The following is a 25,437-nucleotide window of genomic DNA, read 5'->3' on the forward strand; positions in this document are numbered from 1 at the left end:
AATACAAACTTAGAGAACTCTGTTTATTTATTTTCCAGAATAGCCAGGCATATAGATGAAATCCTATTACCACACCTTATTTTTCAAAAGAGTAGGGAGCTTGTTTATAAGCTACACAAACTTAAGCTGATGAAGCTTTGGAGTATAAAAAGATGGATTAAGAGCCGCCGAAGAACTGAGAAAAAGCTAGGATCTAATATCCCACAACAATCAACAAAATACTCAACACTAGAATCGACGCAATAATGACTATTGTCAATGGAAGTCATAACACTGCTTTTTAACATGGATACAACGAACACAATCCTGTTTTTTGGTAATTGAGTGTGAAAGTGAGTGCTTGTAGTGATAAGTTATATATATATATATATATATATATATATATATATATATATATATATATATATATATATATATATATATATATATATATATATATATATATATATATATATATATATATATATATATATATATATATATATATATATATATATATATATATATATATATGGGGCATTTCATTTTTTTCATCTAACTATATTTTTTCGGTAAAGAACTCGAAAATATTCGACACGTATTATTGCCTCTCTCATATAGAAAGGTTATGCAATCACTTGAAAAACGGACTAGTGAAAATTGGCCCAGAGGGCCAAGTGTCATATACCATTCGACTCAGTTCATCGAGCTGAGTAATGTCTGTGTGTGTGTGTGTGTGTTTGTTTGTGTGTGTATGTATGTATGTATTGTGAGTTAATGAGGGAGGGTTAAATGTGTTCAATATTGTACACCGTCACATAAACCGGCGAAACAAAATACGTAAAAAAATTACTGAGCTGGTCTCAAAACTACACAAACCGATAGTCATTATCAGTAGGCAACTAAACAAACCGATTCCGGCTATCCTGGTTCTCGGTATCCGGTTCCGGACGTACCGGAAATAGTGGTCATATATTCTAAAATTGATCTCACTCACTTTTCTCAGCGATGGTTTGACCGATTTCCACAAACTTAGATTCAAATGAAAGGTCTCCCGGACCCATACGGAATTCCTGATTTTTTCCGGATCCGACTTCCGGTTCCGGAGTTATAGGGTAAAGTGTGTTCAATATTGTACACCGTCACCTAAACTGGCGGAACTAAAACCGTACAAAATGTTATAAACTGGACTCTAAATTGTTATTCCCAATCTTATGGTCAATTGAAAGGTCTTATGGTCCTACCAAAAATTACTGCATATTTTCGGATAGAACAAACATTTCAATCGTCATTTAGAGTGCGATGACAAAATTGTATAAAATCTTCAAAATTTTAATTAAAACTAGTACAGTTTGTATGTCATGTTAGTTGATGGCCGTACGAACCGACTTTGATTATACCGGTTCTCGGGTTCCGGTGCCGGAAGTGCATATAATAGTGAACCCACTTCGTTTTCTTCAAAATGACCTACGCAATCAAAGAACTGTTTTATTCTGTGTGTTATACTAGTTAATGCACAAACAATCTCTTGGTTTCTTTCAAAAATCAAAGAAAACCCTGTTTTAATCCACCTAGTGGTGTAATGATGCCATTCTCATATAAATCATAGTATCATATATAATACTGTGGTATTCTTCAAAATTAGTTTTCTTCGATTCTTAAAAGAATAAACGAAATAGATTTGTTTGACCGTCTACTGATAAAAACTATCAATTGGAAAAGGTTTGAGGTCGATTTAGAAAACTTTGTAACGTTTTTTCGCTCTTTTCAGTGATGGTATAAAATTTTTAACACACTTTACCCTGTATTTCCGGATCCAAAAGTCGGATCCTGATGAAATTCAGGAATTACGTATGGGACCACAAGACTTTTCATTTGAATCTAAGTTTGTGAAAATCGGTTCAACCATCCCCGAGAAAAGTTAGTGCAAAAAACCTTACATACACACACACCCATACACACACACATGCACACACACTGACATTTTGCGTACTCGACGAACTGAGTCGAATGGTATATGACACTCAACCTTCCGGGCCTCGGTTCAAAAGTCGGTTTTCACAGTGATTGCATAACCTTTCTATATGAGAAAGACAAAATTTTTTTTTTCTTCGATTCTTAAAAGAATAACCGAAATTGGTTTGTTTGACCGTCTACTGATAAAAACCATCAAATTGGAAAAGATTTGAGGTTTGACCCATTTTCAGTGATGGTATACAATTTTTAACACACTTTACCCCATATTTCTGGATCCGGAAGTCGGATCCGCATGAAATTCAGGAATAACGCATGGAACTACAGGACCTTTCATTTGAACCTAAGTTTGTGAAAATCGGTCGCGCCATCTATGAGAAAAGTTAGAACACATATTTTCTCTTTTGCACATTTTACCCCATAACTCCCGAACCGGAAGTCGGATCCAGATAATATTCAGAAATTTTTTATGGGACCTCAAGACCTTTCATTTGAATCTAAGTTTGTGAAAATCGATGTAGCCATCTCTGAGAAAAGTTAGTGCACTTATTTTCACAATTTTTTGCACATTTTACCCCATAATTCCGGAACCGGAGGTCGGATCCAAATAATATTCAGGAATTTTGTATGGGACCACAAGACCTTTCATTTGAATCTAAGTTTGTGAAAATCCGTTCGGCCATCTCCGAGAAAAGTTAGTGCAAAAAATGTTACATACACACATACGCACATACACACACACATACACACACAGACATTTTGCGTACTCGACGAACTGAGTCGAATGGTATATGACACTCGGCCCTCCGGGTCTCGGTTCAAAAGTCGGTTTTCACAGTGATTGCATAACCTTTCTATATGAGAAAGGCAAAAATTTTTTAATAGAATACCACAATATTATAAATGAGAAAGACAGAATTACACAACTAGGTGAATTAAAACAGGTTTTTTATTTCAACGCGGAATTTTCGAGAAAAATTCGTCCAAGACATGAAATGTGCGTCTTTTCCTTAGCTTTCAAATAATCGATTCCATAAAACGAACTTTAAAGTTAATATAATGAAAAAAATTATAATTAATAAACAAATAAAAAAAAAAATTCAAAAATGGGCCTAATTTTTTTCTTTCTTTTTTGTTGAAAAATGAAGCCTAAGGGGTTTAACTCAATCTTGGCAAAGTTTCAGAGTGGAAACATCAATACTTTCGGAGCAGTGAATTTTGAATTTACGACCCGCACGCGCGGATCGTACCGCAGCGCAAATCGCTCGGATACGGGCTTAAAAGGCTATCCGCATTATGCCGATCCGACCGATCCAAGCTCTCCGGCGTTAACTTTTTTCTGCTTCGGCTATGGCTGAGCGGCACATGCATTTTTTCATTGCTCGAAAACAAACTTCATATTTTTAATATGTGAAAAAAAATTTGAAGGGAGACGAAAGTTTAATAATTTGCGATTTTGCGGAAAATTACGCCATTGTTTTCTGTTATATATTGAACAGCAAAATCGATCATAAAACATTAGTAATTATTTCTGATTGCAAGAAACATAACGCAATAGCTGTGTATGTTTTTCTCGAAGCTCTTAATCAATATTTTTCACAATACTACCGACGGCGGGTCGGCGGCTAACTCAGCGGGTGTCGCCTCGGCGGCCAACTCAGCTGGCGTCGCCTCGGCGGCCAACTCAGCTGCCGTGTTTAATTCGTTTCTATCATTGTTATTACGATATTACCTTCAGCAGTTAAACTGTATCCTTTCATGTCGAAGTTTTCGTATCCATGTTCAATTGCGGCACGAAGATAATTATCAATAACGGTTTTTGATAAGCTCTTATCTGCATTGATTTCGAATGTGACGAATGTTTCGCGCTCGTTATCCGGACTGCGCCTGTAAACAAAGACTGAGTTCTAAATCCAAATCAATTTTGATGCTTCTCTCGAGTAATTGAATTGAAATGTATACAAGTTGAATTCATATGTATATACATTTGGACGAAAAATGAGAGCATTAATGAAAGGAAATCTAACTCACTCAAGCTTATGTACGGTGATAATGAACGCAGCCTCAGAATCTAAGTCGCTTAGCAAAGTATGTAATTTTTCTGCCACATCCTTCGCTACATGTTTGAATTGGATACTTTCTTTATCATCGAGCTCTTTATTATAGGTTTCAAATACCGTTAAAGCTAGTTTATCTAAAAATATAAAAGACAATAATCACTTATCCAAACATTTTGAGTTTAACACAAACTTACATGCATATTCAAACTCAAACCCAGAAGGATGTCCACCCGAGCCCGACACTGCGTCTTCATCATCTGCCAAAGCGTCGTAATGCCTCTTTAGTCGTAGAGGTTGTTCTCGTGTTTGTTGTCTTTTACCAGTAACATGAGATAATTTATATGAATTTTTACTTTTCTTGCCTCTTTTCTCTGCTTGGTGCTTTTCTTTTCTCAGTCTGGTGCTTTTCTTATTCTCGTTTAATTCATTACTACTACTATTGAGTATTTTTTTTGAAATATTTTTTTTCTCTGACTTTCGAGTTGAACTACCATTATCACTTAATAAATTTCCGATGCTGCGTCTGATTCTGTGCACACTTCGCACTAACCAACTTTGGCTCTCGTATTCAGGGTTTTTCACACCAACCGCTGTGTTGTCAACAAGTGCATCATTCTCGTCACGACCACTGTCATTTCTATCTTCAACATGGGCATCGATGTTGTCATCGTTAATCATAATATTGTTGTTATCAAAGCCGCCCAAATCAAACAAACTGTCTTCATCGATGTCGTTATTTCTGCGTTTAGAGAGATCCTGTAGCACTTTGTGCTCATCATGAACATCAACGGTTGAAGATAGCAAGCTTATATCGTCAAATACTAAGTCTGTGTCACTATGCTGCAAGAAAACATATATAAAAAAGGAAACTTTCGTTAAGTATGAAGAAGTGGAGTCACGCATTAAAATGCTGCATCAAGAGTTTAATGTTATTATATTAATTTGAGAGATGAATGTAAAACTATTCATGAAATCAAGAATTATTAAAAGGTTTTCGAGAAACACCGAGATTAGTTCGAGCGAAAATCCATTATGTTTACACTACTGCTGACCAGGGCAGTCGAGAGTATATTCGGGCCCAAAACATAATTCGCATGCCAAATGTGTTTTTGATTTTGCAAATTTTATTTGTTGTAAAGAATACAAAATCAATTTCAAATTTTCGGATTTCCGGGCACCCTGAAAAAGTTCGGCTGCTGGCTTTTAGCATGCTGGTTTCAGTATCCTGCACAAGTTTGCTACCAGCATAATGTAAACGCTTGCCAGCTGCTGGTTTTTGCTAACTTGAACATTTCAGACTTTACTAAATTACTGCTGGCTGAATTAAAATTTTGTACTTTTGAGTATTTCATAATTTACTCAATCTTTCGCGTAAAAATGCAGTAATTCAATTAACGGAATCATATTAATGATAGAGGTCACGGCTCTAGGTTATAAATATAAGTAATAATATTCTTCTCATAATATTTCCACTGATTTGTAAAACAATTTTAGTTTATATATTTACTATTTTAGATAGCGCATGTGTTATTATAAACAAGAATTTCTATTATTTACTGCTCTTTCGTTGTGTGACATTGTTCTTATTAATACATTTATTTGACATTTTTAATTTCTCAACAAAGAAAAGTTATAATAATGAGAGGGAAACGAAACCGAATCGAAGTAGCTAGAGAAATTTTGGTTTGTGAAGCTCATGACAACAATTTCTAATCGTTATATTGATTTGATTTATATAAGATATTCAAAAACTTAGCAGGCAATCGTTAATAAGTAATGCTCGTGTATAGAATATAACCTAGATATGCAAACAAAATAAAATAAGAAACCTGTTTTTATCCACCTATTGGTGTAATAATGCCTTTCTTATGTATAATATTGTTGTATTCTATTCAAAAATTTTCTTTTCGATTTTTGAAAGGGATTGCTTGTGCATTAACATACAGAATGAAACAGTGCTTTTCTCGCGTAGGTCATCCTTAAGAAAACGAAGTGGATTCACTATTATATGCACTTCCGGCACCGGAACGCGAGAACCAGTATAATCGAAATCGATTCGTACGGCCTCCAACTAACATGACGTACAAACTGTACTAGTTTTAATTCAAATTTTTATTTAGATTTTATACAATTTTGCCATCGCACTCTAAATGACGATTCAACTGTTCGTTATATCCGAAAATATGCAGTAATTTTTGGTAGGACCATATGACTTTCCTTTGACTCGAGGATTGACGGTTTGGAGTCCAGTTTACAACATTTTTTACGGTCTTTGTTCCGCCAGTTTAAGTTACACATCACGGTGTAACTTCTGAACCGGAAGCCGTATACGGATGAAATTCAGGAATTCTGTAAGGGACCGGAATACCTTTCATTTGAATCTAAGTTATTAGGAATCGGTTAAACCATCGCTGAGAAAAGTGAGTATATATGATATATATATATATATATGGTATATATGATCACTACTTCCGGTGCTTCCGGAATCGGATACTGAGAACCAGGATAGCCGGAATTGGTTTGTTTAGTTGCCTACTGATAATGACTATCGATTTGTGTAGTTTTGAGACCAGTGTAGAAAATTTACGTGTTTTGTTTCGCTGGTTTAAGTGACGGTGTACAATATTGAACAAACTTTACCCTTTAACTCCGGAACCGGAAATCGGATCCGGATTAAATTCAGGAATTCCGTATGGGACCCGAAGATCTTTCATTTGAATCTACGTTTGTGGAAATCGGTCAAACCATCGGTGAGCAAAGTGAGTGAGATCCATTTTTGTATATATGACCACTATTTCCAGTGCTTCCGGAACCGGATGCCGGGAACCATTATAGCCTTGATAGATAGATTTGTTTAGTTGCCTGCTGATAATGACTATCGTTTTGTGTAGTTTTGAGACCAGTTTTGAAATTTTTTTACGATTCTTGTTTCGCCGGTGAGCAATTCCAGGAATGAGTAGATGAAACTTTGCACATGGCTTCAGTAAGACAAACCATAAGTTTTGAACCGATGGAGAGGTCAATCCGACTCACGACTGATTTTTAAAAAGAGCGTATGTATTTTTGCATTTAACAAAAGTTGCTTTTTCAAATCGTTGTAACTCGTAAACCATTAACGACTGATTTTTAAAAAGGGCGTATGTATTTTTGCTTTTCACAAAAGTTTCCTTTTTCAAATCGATGTAACTCGTAAACCGTTAATTGTACAAAAATGGCGTTCAGGTAGAAGTTGGAGGAAATCGATTGGGCACTCTAAAAAAATATACACTGAAAAAAATATTTGATTTTTTTTTCTCAATAATTACAAAATATTCCGAAAAAGTTAAATAACAAAAATCCGGGTGTTAATTTTTTTTGATAATTTTCATTTTAAAGCTGTTATTGAAATTGAACTGAAACCTGAAATTTCGAATATATCTGTAAATTGTTTAAGCTGTAACTTCTTCATTTTTCAAAAGGCACGGATGGGATAGCCATCAATCTGTAGGTTTTAATAAGAGCTTAAAAAAAATTATCAAGAAAATCGAAACCTTGATTTTTTAAATTTATTTTTTTGGTTCATCTTGAAATTATTGAGAAAAAATATCAATTTTTTTCAGTGTATATTTTTCTCAGAGTGCCATTTTTGTACAACTAACGGTTTCCGAGTTACAACGATTTGAAGAAGGCAATTTTTGTGATATGCAAATATACATACGCCCTTTTTAAAAATCAGTCGTGAGTCGGATTGACCTCTCCATCGGTTCAGAACTTATGGTTTGCCATCCTGAAGCCATGTGCAAAGTTTCATCCAAATCTGAAAAGGTCGAGTCTGATGCTCTGCTAAGCATTTCTGGAATTGCTCCGGTTTAAGTGACGGTGTACAATATTTAACCCACTTTACCCTATAACTCCGGAACGGGAAGTCGGATGCGGTTTGAATTCTGGCATTCTGTATGGGATCGAAAGCCCTTTCATTTGAATCTGAGTTTGTGGAATTCGGTCAAACCATTACTGAGAAAAGTGAGTGCGATCCATTTTGGTATATATGACCACTATTTGCGGTGCTTCCGGAACCGGATACCGGAAGTCGGATCTGGAACTGGAAGTCGGATCCGGATGAATTTCAGGAATTACATATGGGTCCATTAGGCCTTTAATTTGAGTCAAAGTTTGTCAGAATCGGTTCAGGCATCTCCGAGAAAACCTAGTGAGATTATTTGACACATACACACACATACACACTCACACACACACACACACACACACACACACACACACACAGACACACACAAACACACAGACATTGCTCAGCTCGATGAATTGAGTCGAATGGTATATGACACTTGACAATTTTTACTAGTTGGTTTTTCAAGTGATTGCATAACCTTTCTATATGAGAAAGGCAATAAAATGCTAAAGCTTAACTAATTGCCTTCAAACAATTGAATATAGAAGCACCTGCTATTTATTAGAGAATATCATCCTTACCTCTGTATTATCTTATGAGAATTTTTTTTATTGAAAGTCTTCTTGAATTCTTGATAAACTCAAACTGGCATAAACTGTGTTAATATTGAAACTAAAGCTAAATCGTTCCGAATAAATTGGCAGATAATCTACATGAATTGAATCACGAACTATTGATTCAATAATGAGACATAAAATCAATCATATACACTTTTGGATTTCCAAATATTCATGATAATTTCAACAATACAATATATCAATATTAACTGTTTGATTTCGTTACGTTTGATACTCTGAATAAGCAGCAAAACCTAGGCGACGAATAAAGGACTAAGTTTGGAAGTTTGGCACAAGGAACTGCATACCGCTTGGCTTCCCAGTATACGACCGAGAGCTTCAAATTAGCGGGTTCGATGTCGTAGTAACTGCAGGAACTTTTTTAGACGGGACAGAAAGTGTGGAAAAGTGGGTATCGAGCGGCTGCCTGTTATCAGAGCTGTGGCACAACCAGTGTTTTAGGAACGGGATTTGTAGTGTTGGGAAAGATATGCCAGCGCGTGATTGTGTGGTAGTCAATCAGTGATAGGATGTGCGAATTGAAGCTCATGTGAGCATTATGAACGTGCACTGCCCTCATGGGACGAGACCCAATTAAGGAAGCATTCCACTCGCAGCTGGAACGAACCTACGACAGCTGCCCATAACGGGATGTAAAACTTGTCATCAGCGACATTAGCGCTCAGGTAGGCCGGGAAGCAATGTACAGGCCTGTGATCGGGCTGGAGAGCCTGTACGCGGCAACAAATGACAACAGCCAATGATGCGTGAACTTTGAAGCCTCCCTTTGAACTTTGAAGGAATGGTAGTCCAAAGCACCTGCTCTGCTTCCCCCGCAAAGATATTCATAAAGCCACCTGGAGATCACCTGATCAACATACGGAAAATCAAATCGATCACTGTATACACTCAAAACTATCGACGGTGCGCAACACTCGTCACACAGGAACACCGGGACTCAATCTCGAGAAGTTACGTAGCGTTCGTATTGCCAAGGAATAGGAGCATCAACTGGAACTAGTGCTACCAACGGCAGATCCGTTTGTGCGCAGCGACTCTTGAAGATGGCTAGAGCAATATAAGGTCCGCCATAAGTTGCGCTGCTGCAACTGTACTAGTTACGAGGCTATCGAATCGAGGAAATGACTGGTTTGACGGCGAATGTCAGCAGTTGGTCAAAAAGAAGAATGCAGCAAGGGTGAGCATGCTGCAATACCGCACGAGAGTGATCGAGTAAGAGTGAAGGATACAAATAGGTGTGGAACAGACAGAACTCGGTTTTTCGGAGGGAAAAGCGCCATCAGCAAGACCAAGATCGCGAAGCAATGGAACAGCTGTACCGGGCAAATGACACACGGAAGTTCTATGAGAAGATGAACTGCTCACGTAGAGGCTGCACGCCACAGGACGAAATGAGCAGAGATACCAGTGGTAACCTTCTCACCAACGGACGTGGTGGAACAAGGTGATCGATATTTGGAAGCAGTACTATGACGAGCATATGAATGGCAAAGTACAATATACAGAGAACGACATAGGAATCAATCTAGGTGCACACTCAACCGACGACAGATTCCTAGCACTTAATCTGTCAGAGATAAGTAAGGAGATCGGCAAACTGAGGAACAACAAAGCCGCGGGCAATGACCAATTGTCAGGTGAGCTGCTCAAACAGGGAGGAGAGGCACTGGCTAGAGCACTCCTATGCATGATTTCTAAGATTTGTGAAAATGAGATTCTGCCGCAGGAATGGATGGAAGGAGTGGTATGTTCCATCTACAAAAAGTGTGTGCTAGATTGTTGCAATTACCGCTCAATCACAATGTTGAACACCGCCTACAAGGTACTCTCTCAAATCTTTTGCCGTCGTCTATCACCAATAGCTAAGGAATTCGTAGGGCGTAACAAGCGGGATTAACTGGAGCCCGCACTGTTCGCGATAAGACAAGTACTCCAGAAGTGTCGTGAATACAACGTACCCAAGCATCATCTATTAATTGACTCCAAAGCAACATACGGCAGAATTGATAGAAAACACTATGGCAGATTATGTACGAATACGGTTTTCCGGATAAACTGACGCAATTGGTCAAAGCAACGATGGATAGAGTAATGTGCTATGTCCGGGTATCTGGGACGCTCTCGAGTCCCTTCGAATTTCGACAAGGCAAGGTAATGGACTATCTTGTATCTTGTTCAATATTGCTTTGGAAGGTGTGATTCGAAGAGCAAGGATCGACACGAGTGGCGTGATCTTCCGAAAGTCCCCACAGCTTTTTGGCTTCGTTGACGATGTTGATATTGTGACACGTAACCTTTAGAGGATGATAGAAACATACATCGGACTGACCATAAATGCGTCAAAAACAAAATACATGAGAGGGAGAGGCTCTAGAAAAGAAACACTACGCCTCCCACCACGAATATTGATAGACGGTGACGATATCGAGGTTGTTGACGAGTTCGTGTATTTGGACTCACTGGTGAACGACGATAGTGATACCAGCAGAGATTTTCAAGGCGTATTTTGGCAGAAAATCGTGCGTACTTTTGACTAAAAAAAACTCCTGCTCGACAAAAATACGCCACTGTACGAAATTGACAATCTACAAAACGCTCATTAGACCGTTTGTTGCCCTCGGCATCTTAGAGGTTAAGCAGTGTGTCTTCAAAATTAGATTGTTTATTAAAATAATTAGACCGGTTGGCTATGGTCACGAGACCTGGACTATGTATGCCGAGGACCAACGCGCCTTAATTGTTTTCGAAAGATAGGTGCTGCGAACCATCTATGGCGAAGTGCAGATGGAAGACGCAGCATGGAGACGGCGTATGAACCACGAATTGCAACAGCTGCTAGGAGAACCCCCATCGTATCGGACGTCTACGATAGGCTGGGCACGCCATTAGGATGTCGAACGACAGCCCAGTGAAAATAGTTCTTGAATTTAATTCGACTGGGATAAGAAGAAGAGGAGCGCAGTGAGCAAGGTGGATCGATCAATTGGAGGGTGATCTACGAAGCCACCGTGCCTTGAGTGGCTCGCGACGAGCAGTCATGGACCGAGTTATGTGGACACGTATGCTTGATACAGCAAAGAACACCCCAGGGCTATAGCTGTTGGGTGTGGTAAGTTAATTTCGATATTGCCAGCTGTTAGCGCGTCAACATACTGGCTCAAGCATGTTGGCAACCAGTATTAGTGTAAACGACACATAATGAGTGTTTGCTACAGAGCGCCAAATCGTCCATAAATAGCGAAAATCTGGCACGACTGCCATTGATTTGCATGAAACTTTGCATGTGTGCATCCTGTCTGTCATCTAGACTGTGTTTATTTATTTCATTTACCAACAGAGTTGCCATTCATACAGAATTACCTGTAATGTATTGATTTGTATACGTTCATGCAAATTTTATGCAGGATACAGATTTATTACATATTACCAAAACTACGTAATCAACGTAATCCAATCATTTATTTTTAATTTATTCATTTGACGATTGTTGAAATATTACGATGAAATCAGGCATCTCTGCAAGCAGCTGATCGGTGTTGGCAGACGAGGAGGAACCAACATAACACAAGGGGTGTACCGATAGTAAACAGTTCGCGCAGTACAATATAAGTGGAACTAGTGCATCACAAAGATTTATTTTTATCAGTATTTACTCATACTGTCATGCCTGTTAGTCTGTGTCTAGATTTCCGTTTGGGCTGTTAGTAGAATATTGTCGCTAATAGTACTGTTTTTGTACCATTTAATTCTACTATGTCACGTCATTACACTATCACAAAGTCACTATTTTCACATCCACTATTTTAACAAAAGTGTATCAAACGTTATAATACATATACGTGTTTTATTTATATTTATTAAACGTTATAATACATATACGTATTTTTTTTTACATACTACTTCAGTGTATCGGTTTTATAAGTATTAACTAATACTTGTAAAACCGAACTTATATAATAATTAATTTTATAAGTATCAACTTAAGTTGATTTTAGAAAAATGATGTTTGTATAGAAATAAATGTGTCCGGACAACCTTATATTATTATTCAAGCTACGCTCAATGAAAGAGTTAGTAGAGTAATAATTAATAAATGCAACCATTTCCGAGATATATGAGAAAAAAAAATCGAAAAAAATGATATATCATGAGAATGCACCCTTTTCATAAGTTAGTCTCTGTTCTCCATAGCTAAAGTTTCTTTGCTTCTGTTTGATCCGAAAGAGAGGTAGCGAGATCGGATAGCATACGAGCAAAACGTTTTGGTGAAACCACATTTGATATTTTTTGTCTTTCTCATATAGATAGATTATGCACTCGCTGTAAAAACCGATTTTATAACCGAGGCCCGGTGGGTCGAATTTTATATACCATTCGAATCAGTTCGTCGAGATCATAAAATGCCTGTATGTCCGATCCGATTTTCGGTTCTGGAATTACAGTGTAATATGCACGGAAATAAGGAAAAAATAGTCACACACGTTTCTTAGAGATGGCTGAACAGATTGTCACAAACTTAGATTAGAATGAAAGGTCTTATGGCCTCGTACAATTTTACTGAGTTTCATTTGGATCTTTAAAAAGACCCCGAAAAGTTTATCCAGATCCGACTTCTAGTAACGGTATTACAGGGCGATTAGTGAAAATTTTCAATTTCATGAGTATTTTGTCACAAGCGATGGCGAAACGAGGTGCAAATTTCTATAAAATTTAGTGGAAACTCACCTGTTTGGTAAATCTTGTTAGTTAGTGAATATATAAAAATACTTTGGGACTCCTAGTCATCGGTTTCCGCTTTCGAATGCACCGATAATAGTAAAGAAAATTCCCAAGAACGAAACTCACTTCGATTCCTCAACAAACGGTTGAACCGATCTTCACGAGTCATAATTCAAGTTAAAGCTCTCTTTGTCTTTAATTATATTGTGCAATTTCATCCAAATCCGACTTTCGGTTCCAAAATTATATGGCGATGAGTGCCCAAACATTCAAAATGACGATGCAAAACTGGTACACTTCGTTACGTTCGGCTTTGCCCCGTTCGCAGCGTGCTTTGTTCAATTTCGTATAGCGTGCACGGTTGCCACGTTTAAATTTACACTTTTTAGGTGAAAAAATGTAAATTTGTAGATCTTTTATTCAATTTTTACCTACTTGTTAGTGTTATTAAAAAATCATGATAACGATGCAATGTATGTTTGTATGTGTGTGTGTGAGTATGTGTCAAATAATGTCACTCATAAAATAAAAAACCTGTTTTAATCCACCTATTGGTGTGATGATGCCTTTCTCACGTCAATCAAACTATCATATATAATACTGTGGTATTCTTCGAAATAATTTTCTTCTTTTTTTGAAAGAATAATCGAAATTAGTTTGTTTGACCGTCAAATGGTAAAAACTATCAATTGGAGAAGATTTTAGGTCGATTTAGAACATTTTTTACGGTTTTTCGGTGATGGTATAAATTTTTTAACACATTTTACCCTATATGTCCGGACCCGCAAGTCGGATATAGATGAAATTCAGAAATTCAGTATGGAACCTAAAGAGCTTTCATTTGAATCTAAGTTCGTGAAAATCGGTTGCGCCATACATGAGAAAAGTTAGAACACACATTTTTTCGTTTTGTTGTACATTTTACCCCACAACTCCGGAACCGGAAGTCAGATCTAAATTAAATTCAGGAATTTAGTATGGAACCCAAAAAGCTTTGATTTGAATCTAAGTTTGTGAAAATCGGTTTATCGATCTCCAACGAAATTTGGTTAAAATCGGTTAAACTATCTCCGATAAAAGTTAGTGTAAAATACGTTATATACACACATGCGCACATACACACAAATACTTTTTGCGTACTCGACGAACTGAGCCGAATGGTATATGACGCTCGGCCCTCCAGGCCTCGGTTCAAAAGTCGGTTTTTACAGTGATTGCATAGCCTTTCTATATGAGAAAGGCAAAAATCTCATAATCCCAAAGGTTGCTATTGAATTTTATCATGCATTCATATGGCAAAATGTGTTTAAAGGGTATAATTCTTCTAGATTTAGCTCAAAACTGATTCAATTTGTAGGCTATATTAGTTACTTACTAAACGAACCGTCTTCGGTTATACTGGTTCCAAGTTCCCGGTTATAGAAGTATTGGAAATAGTGATCAAAAACTCTAAAACGAGACTCACTCAATTTTCTCAGAGATGATTTGATCGATTTCTACAAACAGCCTCAAATAAAAGTTTCTATAGTCTCATAGGTTGCTGTTGAATTTCATTCGGGTTCGACTTCCGGTTCTAGTACTATAGGGTTAAGTGTGTTCAATCATTTAGTGCGACGATGCAACATAAAGAAAAAGTCTTATTAACTTGCCATAACAGTTTACAAATTGTACAGGTTATGTTAGTTCTCGCCCAAACAATGTTTCTTATTTTATTTAAGATTGAAAAAGAAATGTCTTGCCTGAATCTTCTACTGATATTTATGGAAATATAAGTAATATGAGAAAGGCATCATTACACCACTAGGTTGATTAAAAAAGGTTTTTTCATTTGCACTCAGTTATCGGAAAAAAGCGCAAACAATTGCCTGGTAGATACTTTAATGAAGTAAACAAGTTTTCTTTGTAATTGTGTTCTGCAGATTATGAAATAAAAATAAAAAAAAAGTAGAAAAATATTCAAGTCTTTCTGGATTATTTCAGAAGTACGATTGTAGTTCAATGAAACGGAAGTGAACATGATCATTTTCCATTTGTCTTTATTTCAAATCAATTCCAATTACGATATGAAGACTATTGAACAATTCAGTACAATGACCCTTCCGGCGAAATGGTGTTCGGCGAAATAATTTTTTCTGCGAAATGTCTTTCGGCGAAATGGCTTTTTGCTAAATGACCCTGATTCATATATTTTCATATTCTGATTAGCTTAATAATTATTCATTTGTCTATTTGAAAGAATTGTACCCTTTGTTGCATCGTCGCTCTAAATGGTGGTGTGCAATTTTGAACACACTTTACTCTATAAAAGCATAACAAAATTCAATAGCAAGCTATGGGACTATTAGAATTTTTACTTGGGCCTAATTTGTTGCCGGCTCTGAGAAAATTAGTGACATTAACACATGGGCTGAAAAGTTTCGGGCCTAACACATAGATAGCACTAGTTTTATTGCAGTTACCTTTTATCAGTTAATACTAACCTTTAAAAGACAGCTGTTAAAATTTCATGATATTCTATTCATTAGTTTGTGAGTTATTGTGCTAAGAGTGACGCTACTTTTGTTTTTTTTTAACATTAGAAACAATTTCGTGTTTAAATTTTACACCGCTCGATGGTGGGAAAATATACCATTCATACGAAGCAATAGCTTTAAATGTGTTATGGAGAGTCCGCTCCATCAGCAACAGAAATAAAACATTGGTTTGCTGACTTCAAACGTTATCGTAGAGACACCGATGATGCAGAACGTAGTGGACATCCAAATGAGGCGGTAATACCAAAAAATATAGAAAAAAACTACAAGGATCAGCCCCTGGGGTTGTTCGAGCCGTTGATGTGGAACAAGGCAACCAAAATTTCTAATGATCTATATTTTCAATTAATCGTCACACTTTTGAATCCGCAAATGCACGAGAGTCTGCTTAGATTGATCTTTATTAGGAACCAACACCGAACACGCGAACCCAGAATATAGACTCTAATAGTCGTGATTTGTATTTGCTTTGTAGCCGAAATTACATCAATAGCCCAAATGTATGCAATTATAAGTTTGTACATGCTTGCGATACGGATATCGATATTTAAGCTTGTGTTCAAGTTTTGTATGCAAGCAGTTATTTTTATAGCGTTTCTCTACCATTACTATCCTTCTGCGATTTTGGTTGAAGCGATAAACTTTATCTCATCATCAATCGAGTTCATCTTATATAAATTAGAAATTAATCTTATACACTCAAAATTTACCCTGGGGTAATTGACATTTTCTCAGACGAAACGACATAACATGCAATTTCATCCGATCTTGCATGACACAAGATCGAAGCATACCAGTTAAAGCTTAAAATCGCTTTATGGCACTTTTTGTCTTGCTGTCTAGCAACAACCTACCTCTAGCATACTACGCGTAGGACTGAAACGTTAGCTATAATTTTGCTTCTATTTAAATATTCGCGTGCATCCAACAGCTTCGCTTTTAGATCGATTGACCAATCAGAGCGATGCTTTCCAATTGATATATCGCTTACTCCCTCAAAACCGTCGACTATGGCAGGGAAATCCGGTATACCGGAGATTTTTTGCAGACCAAATAGGACACTGCTAGCTATTCATCAACATTTCAATGATATACAATTAAAAATACATGACTAGGTACCTTCAAATCAATACATAGAAATATTTCGAATCAAATGGTGACATAATATTAATAATTGATACAAAGTTCACTGTAATTGTTCAAAACCTGACCACATTTCTACGTATATTTTGAATGATAGAAAAATGAAGCTGCGTGAGTTTGTTGACATCGTCAAAATATCAAAAGAACACGTTGACTTTATATTGTGCATGAGTATTTGAGTTTGCTCACTGTTGATGATTCTGAGCAGTCTTTGGCCATGTTTAAGGCCATCGTCCAAGTACCATGCGCGCGGGTGGTTTTAGGAAATTTTCGATGGAAATTTCGAAAAATTTGACAAAACCAAAAACATACAGACCTTTGAAATACTTTTATCTATCTACAGGGTGAAAATGACTGGAAAATTCGGAGGATTTTACGAGTCTTATCAAAAATAGCGCTTAAAAAATGAGCTTTTTTTGTAATTTTTCACAATTATTTGAAAAAATAATTCGATGGAATGAAATTTTTTTTTCAAAAATAACCTCATGCTCGCAACAAGGATCACATTCGGACACATTTTTGGAAAACCTTTTCACGCTTTTCATGGAAAATCAACGAATTTCATATAACCGATTTCGTGGAAATTTTTGAAATTCGTGGATTTTCTATGAAAAGCGTGAAAAGGTTTTCCAAAAATGTGTCCGAATGTAATCTGTGTATCCATAATAAAGTTTATTTGAAAAAAAAAGTTTATGTCATCGCTTTATTTTTCCAGATAATTGTGAAAGATCACAAAAACACTCATTTTTCAGAGCTATTTTTGATAAGACTCGGAAAATCCTCCGAATTTTCCAGCCATTTTCACCCTGTAGATAGATAAATGTATTTCAAAGGTCTGTATGTTTTTGGTTTTGGCAAATTTTTCGAAATTTTCATCGAAAATTTCCTAAAACCACCCGCGCGCATGGTACTTGGACGATGGCCTTAAACGTAACAAACTGGAATTTTTGTGTTGATATGTGACAATGGATGAAACATCACTTCATTTTGGAATTAAAACGATCGTCATCTGAGTGGACAGCAACTGGTGAACCTCGTCCAAAGCGCCCGAAAATTCAATAATCGACTGGAAAGGTGCGTGGTTTAATATTTATCGACTGTTTTGAGAAAGGAAACACCATTTACAGAGAATATTATATAGCGTTATTTGAGCGTTTGAAGGCTGAAGACAAAAAAAAATTTTTTATCATCTAGACAACGCACCGTGTCACAAGTCAATCAAAACAATGCCAAACTACATGAATTGAACTTCGAATTTCTCCCACATGCACCGCAATCGCCAGATTTGACTCCCTGCGACTACTGGCTGCTCGCAGGCCTGAAAACAATGCTCTTCAGTAAAGAAATGTTGCAAGAATATAAAGGTTATCGCCTGTTTTAGGCCTATTTTGAGGCAAAAGATAAGTCGTTCTGTGTTATAGAAATGATAAAATGCTGGAATGATTGCGTTGTTCTTGATGGGGATTACGTTGATGAAAAAAGTTAATTTTGAATCAAGAAAATCGTGTTCTTTTTGTTAGGCCCGGGACGTTTCAGCCCATGTGTTATTTGACACATACATTAATACATGCACACACAGACATTGCTCAGCTCGGTGGACTATGTCAAATGGCATAGGACCCTTAGCCCTCCGGGTAAATTCGCTAGTCAATTTTCCTAGTGATTGCATAAACTTTGTATATAAGAGAGGCAATAAGTATACTTTTATGGAATAGAATAGTTATCATGATTTTGTCATACAAATTGTATTAAAAAGGATATCAAGAATGGTAAAAACTACAAATGGTTCCATCTGCTAATGACGATTGGTGGAAAGATGGAAAGATGGTGGCCTTGGCCAAAATGTAAGATAGTAATAAGAAATGATTACCAATTATATGATAATACGCTACCTCTAAACAAGAAGTAGCTGTCATCAGATTCGATTTAACAACCTTTTCATTTTCTTGCGCTTAAATTTCCTATCATTTTTATTAACAGAATTTTTATCCCCTGATACAGATGTAAAGTTTTTTCTCCTGAAAAATGTAGATTTAAATTTGCAACCCTGCACCGATTTTGCATCGTTATATTATATGACGGTTTTAAAGTTTCTACACTTATCGCCATATAATTTCGGAACCGGAAATCGGATCTGGAAGAAACTGCACAGTATTTTTTAAGACAACGAGGGTTTTAATTTGAATCATGAATTGTGAGAATCGGTTCATCCGTTGCTGAGAAATCGAAGTGAGTTCCATTTTTGTAGCTTCTCTTCACTATTATTGGAGCTATCGGAAGCGGACTAGTAGTCCCAAGGTAGGTTTGTATATTCAATAACTAACAAGATCTACCAACTAGAAGAATTTAGCAGTAAATTTTATGAAAATTCGCACCTCGTTCCGCCACCGCTAGGAAATTTCCTAGAAAACTGAATGCGCATTTTCTCATACATTTGCACATATTACCTTGTACGAGAATTGCCTGTATGAGAATGAAAAAACGTGCTGAATCCACCTAGCAGTGAGATGATACCGTTTTGTCATTCTAATAAAGAAAGTCTATTCAATCAATGTGAAAATCAACGTGGGCCGGAGGGTCGAGTATCACAGTTGTATGATTCAACTCAGTTCGTCAAGATCACGAAATGTCTGTGTATGTATGTGTGGATATGTTTATGTGAGTGTATGTATGTATGGCTGTCTGCACGTGACATTTAATGTCACTCACTTTTCTTATGGTGAGCTAACTTCTTCCGCGTCCCTTGTTGGTATTTTTTTCAAAAAGCGGTTCGTCAGCAATGTTATCATTCTATTTTCACCAGTTCAAATATCATTTCCAATCTCAATTGTGTTGTAATTTTTATCATCAGTTTCATATTTTATGTCGTATGTATCTGAAAGTGATGGGATTATAAAGCAGTACGTATCCACCGGGTTACGCTAATCCAAAATACACACATTTTCTTAATAAACTACAATGCTAAATCAAATGCAGCGCTACACCAGAACTACAGTGCATCTGAGGAACTTATGGAATGGTGCATAGGTAACTGTAATAAATTATGTTATATTATATTATATTGTATTATAGTATATATTATATTATATTATAATATATTAAATTATGTCATATTATTTATTATTATATTATATTATTCTACATTATATTGTATTATATGTAACATTTAAAATTAAAAGATTTATTTTTTGTTAACAGCGTTAATAAATATTTAGACGAGAAACTTATTGACCAAAAAGTCATCTTTTAATTTGAAACAACATTAATTGATCGCTCCCGTATCAAATTAAATTATGTTACATTGCATTGTATTAATAAAAAATTTTTATCATGGGATCGTAATGGGAGGGGGCATTAGAGCATCGGACGAATTGTTGACTGAACGGGGGATTGTGCATATCCAACCCAAGTCACTTGAACGAAATTTGTTTCTTTCTGAAGGTTTGAAATGAGTGACAATCCATTAGGCGGATTCAAACATGTATAGCGATATGCTTCATCCATGCACAGGATATTATGTTTGGAGGAGCATTTTTTTATCCCGCTGAATACGAGTAAGTGGCTCTGCTTACATATCCGGCCAACCCTTTTTGTTCGATTTTCGGTAACCGCTATAGTAAGAAAGTGAATAGATAACACGTGGATCAATACGTCCCGAGACTAACCATTGAAACAACATTTTTTTTTGCAAAATTTGTTTTTATTCATCAACATAATCACCTTTTAGGGTGATACAATGGTTCCAACGTTTTTCAATTTTTCAATACCATGTTTATAAAAAAATTTATCTTTCGCTTCAAAATAAGCTTCAGTTTCAGCGATGACCTTCTCATTTGAGCCAAATCTTTTTCCTTGGAGCTTTTTTTAAAGATCAGCAAAGAGCCAGTAGTCACTGGGGCTAAATCTGGCGAGTATGAGGGGTGGGGAAGCAGATCAAAGCCCAATTCGTTCAATTTCGCCATTGTTTTCATCGACTTGTGGCATTGACTCATTGTCTTGATGAAATAGGATTTTTTTTCTCTGCATGTGCGGTCGTTTTTTTGCGATTCCCTCCTTCAAACGCACCAGTAAGTCAATATAATAATCAATGTTGATCGATTTACTTTTTTCGAGGTAGTCAATGAAAATCACGCCATGCCAAAAAACTGACGCCATGACTTTGCCAGCTGACTGCTGCGTTTTCGGACGCTTCGGACGGCTTTCGCCAGCTGTGCGCCACTCAGATGACTGCCGCTTCGACTCTGGAGTGTAGTGATGTATCCATGTTTCGTCCATGGTCACGTAACGACGCAAGAAATCTTTGTTGTTGCGAGTAAATAGCGATAAACGGCTTTCTGAATCATCGACTCGTTGCTGTTTTTGTTCCATCGAAAGCATTGGCGGCACCCACTTAGAAAAAACCTTTTTCATGCTCAATTTTTCATGAAGGATAGTAAATACACTTACATATGATATCTGTGTCATCTCAGCAATCTCACGGAGCTTCACTTTACGATCTTTCATTATAATTTTTGTCACTTCACTCACATTTTCCGGTGTAACGGCTTCCACAGGTCTACCCGAGCGTTCCGCGGCATTTGTGTCGGCACGACCAAGTTTAAACTCGGCGAACCACCGACAAATCGTTGCTTTTGATGGACAAGAGTCCGGATAACATTTTTCAATCCACGGTGTTTTTACCCATTAAAAAACAATTTATCAAAACACTCGGTTTTTTTTCCATTTTTTAAACAAACTCCAAAACGACCGGATCGACTTAAAATTTTGACCCGTTTCAAGCAAAGGTTAGTACTATAGAAAGACGTTCTTACTGGTTTACTACGAGCGCCATCTCTGCTTTAGTCTCGGGACTTATTGATCCATGTGTTAAGTCAAATCGGGGCTACTGTAAGTCTACTCGCATCCAATGCAAAGTCCTTGAAATGATGGTGGCTTCACTTAACATCACATCACATAATGTCATTCACTTTTCGCGGCGATGCGAAATTACAAAGTGATATGCCTGTGAAAATAATTTAATTCACTTTTCTCGGGGATGTCTGAGCCGATTTCCAAAAACTCGGATAAAGAAAATATATATATATATATATATATATATATATATATATATATATATATATATATATATATATATATATATATATATATATATATATATATATATATATATATATATATATATATATATATATATATATATATATATATATATATATATATATATATATATATATATATATATATATATATATATATATATATATATATATATATATATATATATATATATATATATATATATATATATATATATATATATATATATATATATATGCTATTTTCCAGATCATGATTTTCTAGCGAAGAGGCGGTTTAAAACTCTTTAATCGAAAAAAAATTGATTGAATAGAGTTTTACTACCTTGAATTCAAATGTTTTATATCAATGTAGAAGTATAGGGTGATTTTTTAAGAGCTTGAGAACTTTTTTAAACAATAAAACGCATAAAATTTGCAAAATCTCATCGGTTCTTTATTTTAAACGTTAGATTGGTACATGACATTTACTTTTTGAAGATAATTTCATTTAAATGTTGACCGCGGCTGCGTCTTAGGTGGTCCATTCGGAAAGTCCAATTTTGGGCAACTTTTTCGAGCATTTCGGCCGGAATAGCCCGAATTTCTTCGGAAATGTTGTCTTCCAAAGCTGGAATAGTTACTGGCTTATTTCTGTAGACTTTAGACTTGACGTAGCCCCACAAAAAATAGTCTAAAGGCGTCAAATCGCATGATCTTGGTGGCCAACTTACCGGTCCATTTCTTGAGATGAATTGTTCTCCGAAGTTTTCCCTCAAAATGGCCATAGAATCGCGAGCTGTGTGGCATGTAGCGCCATCTTGTTGAAACCACATGTCAACCAAGTTCAGTTCTTCCATTTTTGGCAACAAAAAGTTTGTTAGCATCGAACGATAGCGATCGCCATTCACTGTAACGTTGCGTCCAACAGCATCTTTGAAAAAATACGGTCCAATGATTCCACCAGCGTACAAACCACACCAAACAGTGCATTTTTCGGGATGCATGGGCAATTCTTGAACGGCTTCTGGTTGCTCTTCACTCCAAATGCGGCAATTTTGCTTATTTACGTAGCCATTCAACCAGAAATGAGCCTCATCGCTGAACAAAATTTGTCGATAAAAAAGCGGACTTTCCGAATGGACCACCTAAGACGCAGCCGCGGTCAACATTTAAATGAAATTATCTTCAAAAAGTAAATGTCATGTACCAATCTAACGTTTAAAATAAAGAACCGATGAGATTTTGCAAATTTTATGCGTTTTATTGTTTAAAAAAGTTCTCAAGCTCTTAAAAAATCACCCTGTATTATACAACATAAATCTTTAAAGCTCTTTTCTAAACTTTTTGCCTTTCTCATATAGAAAGGTTATGCAATCACTGTGAAAACCGACTTTTGACCCGAGGCCCGGAGGGCCGAGTGTCATATACCTTTCGACTCAGTTCGTCGAGTACGCAAAATGTCTGTGTGTGTATGTGTGTGTATGTGTGTGTGTATGTGCGTATGTGTGTATGTAACGTTTTTTCGCACTAACTTTTCTCGGAGATGGCCGAACCGATTTTCACAAACTTTGAATCAAATGAAAGGTCTTGTCACATACAAAATTCCTGAATGTTATTTAGATCTGACTTCCGGTTCCGGAATTATGGGGTAAAATGTGCAAATAATTGTGAAAATAGGTGCACTAACTTTTCTCAGAGAGATTGTGAAAAAAAGTGCACTAACTATTCTCAGAGATTCACAAACTTAGATTCAAATGAAAGGTCTTTAGGTCCCATTAAAAATTATTGAATACTATTTGGTTCCGACTTCCGGTTCCGGAGTTATTGGGTAAAATGTGCAAAAATAGAAAATATGTGTTCTAACTTTTCTCATAGATGGCGCGGCCGATTTTCTCAAATTTAGGTTCAAATGAAAAGTCCTGTGGTCCCATACGTAAGCAAAGCAAAGTCTTGGCATTACATTCCTTTTGTGGAATTTGGCCGTTCTGTTTCAACAGACTTTGCAGCCGCTTCTTAGTGTACAGAGTCATTGCATGGCTAGTACAATGGATCCTACTGACACTGAAAGCCCTTCCAGGTCGGGGCTCGAACATACGACAACTGGCTTGTAAGACCAGCGCCCTATGCATTGAACCGCCAACCCGGGAATTCATACGTAATTCCTGAATTTCATGCGGGATCCAACTTCCGGATCCGGAAATATAGGGTAAAAATAATTAAAAATTGTATACCATCACTGAAATCGACCTCAAATCTTTTCCAATTGATAGTTTTTATCAGTAGATGCTCAAACAAACCGATTTCGGTTATTCTTTCACGAATCTAAGAAAATTATTTTGAAGAATACCACAGTATTATATATGATAGTATGATTGATATGAGAAAGACATAATTACACCACTAGGTGGATTAAAAAAGGTTTTTAAATTGTAGTATTATAATTAATTCCTGATGGAACATATAGTAAAAAATAATTAATATGAGAAAGGCATCATTACACAACTAGGTGGATTAAAACATTTTTTTTAATTATTCATTTCTTATCTCCTGAAACAGTTTTATGTAAGATTCAGGCAACCTACCAACTTCGGTCAACGTTAACGAGACTTCACTAATATCAAAATTAAGGCTTTCATCATAGAAACGTATACACGTACCGGACGTAGAAACAATCCTTGAGGTTAACATAGCTTGTTAATAAGTGAATAGTGATAAAATCGGATACAATATCTTCGCTTCGGCTCTAAGAAGTAATATCGCAGTAAAAGAGACTATTGTGCTATACTACTGTTATAGTTGCACGAAAACTCGAAACGAATGCACCTATTTTCATCTTACTCTTAGTGGAACTGAAACGAATGGGGATACTGTTAGCCTATGACACTTGACACTAGGTTCGGGCCTCGATTCAAATGTAGGTTTTCACGGAGATAACATTGCCTTTCTTTATGAGAAAAACGATGCCTCCTTTGAATGATTCAATTAAACTTATTTTCAACGTTTTTCCATGTGGATCAAATCGTGTTGTTGAAGGGTTTATGCAATGATATAACAGTCGCTGGCTAGTTCTCTTGTAAACATACAAACCTACTAAGGGGTACAGGCATGCATTCTATCATACGCTTGAAAGCTAGTTTATAGAAGAAGATACGTATATATCCCTTCAACGGATCCTTCTACTACCTCACAGTGAAGCACGGAATACGAAAGGTGCATCTCGTGCCGGGATAGTAAATAAAGCGGAGCTGAAGTTGGTTTCACGCACCGTTGGCTCCAAATTGATTTCATCCACACTATCTATTATTTTCTGATGAAAATGTGTGAAGCGAAAAAATATATTGATTTTTCGATAGCCCCTAACACCTTTAATACTTTTCACCTTTCTCATATAGAAACGCTATGCAATCACTTTTGATCCGAGGC

At 36.5% G+C, this 25,437-nt stretch overlaps 1 protein-coding gene across 4 annotated transcripts in view; it reads right to left on the bottom strand.

The window, feature by feature from the left end:
* Nucleotides 1-25,437, bottom strand: part of LOC131431038 (basement membrane-specific heparan sulfate proteoglycan core protein) — a 746,275-nt gene that overhangs the window by 533,887 nt on the left and 186,951 nt on the right. For all 4 annotated transcript variants that reach the window (XM_058596469.1, XM_058596470.1, XM_058596473.1 and 1 more), the window contains 3 exons: nt 4,208-4,853; nt 3,985-4,147; nt 3,686-3,840 (listed from right to left, as the gene is read on the bottom strand). In XM_058596469.1, the coding sequence (XP_058452452.1) occupies nt 3,686-3,840; nt 3,985-4,147; nt 4,208-4,853 (964 nt within the window). The remainder of the gene's footprint in view (nt 1-3,685; nt 3,841-3,984; nt 4,148-4,207; nt 4,854-25,437) is intronic.

This window comes from Malaya genurostris, chromosome 2 (assembly GCF_030247185.1).
Source record: "Malaya genurostris strain Urasoe2022 chromosome 2, Malgen_1.1, whole genome shotgun sequence".
Classification (NCBI taxonomy): domain Eukaryota; kingdom Metazoa; phylum Arthropoda; class Insecta; order Diptera; family Culicidae; genus Malaya; species Malaya genurostris.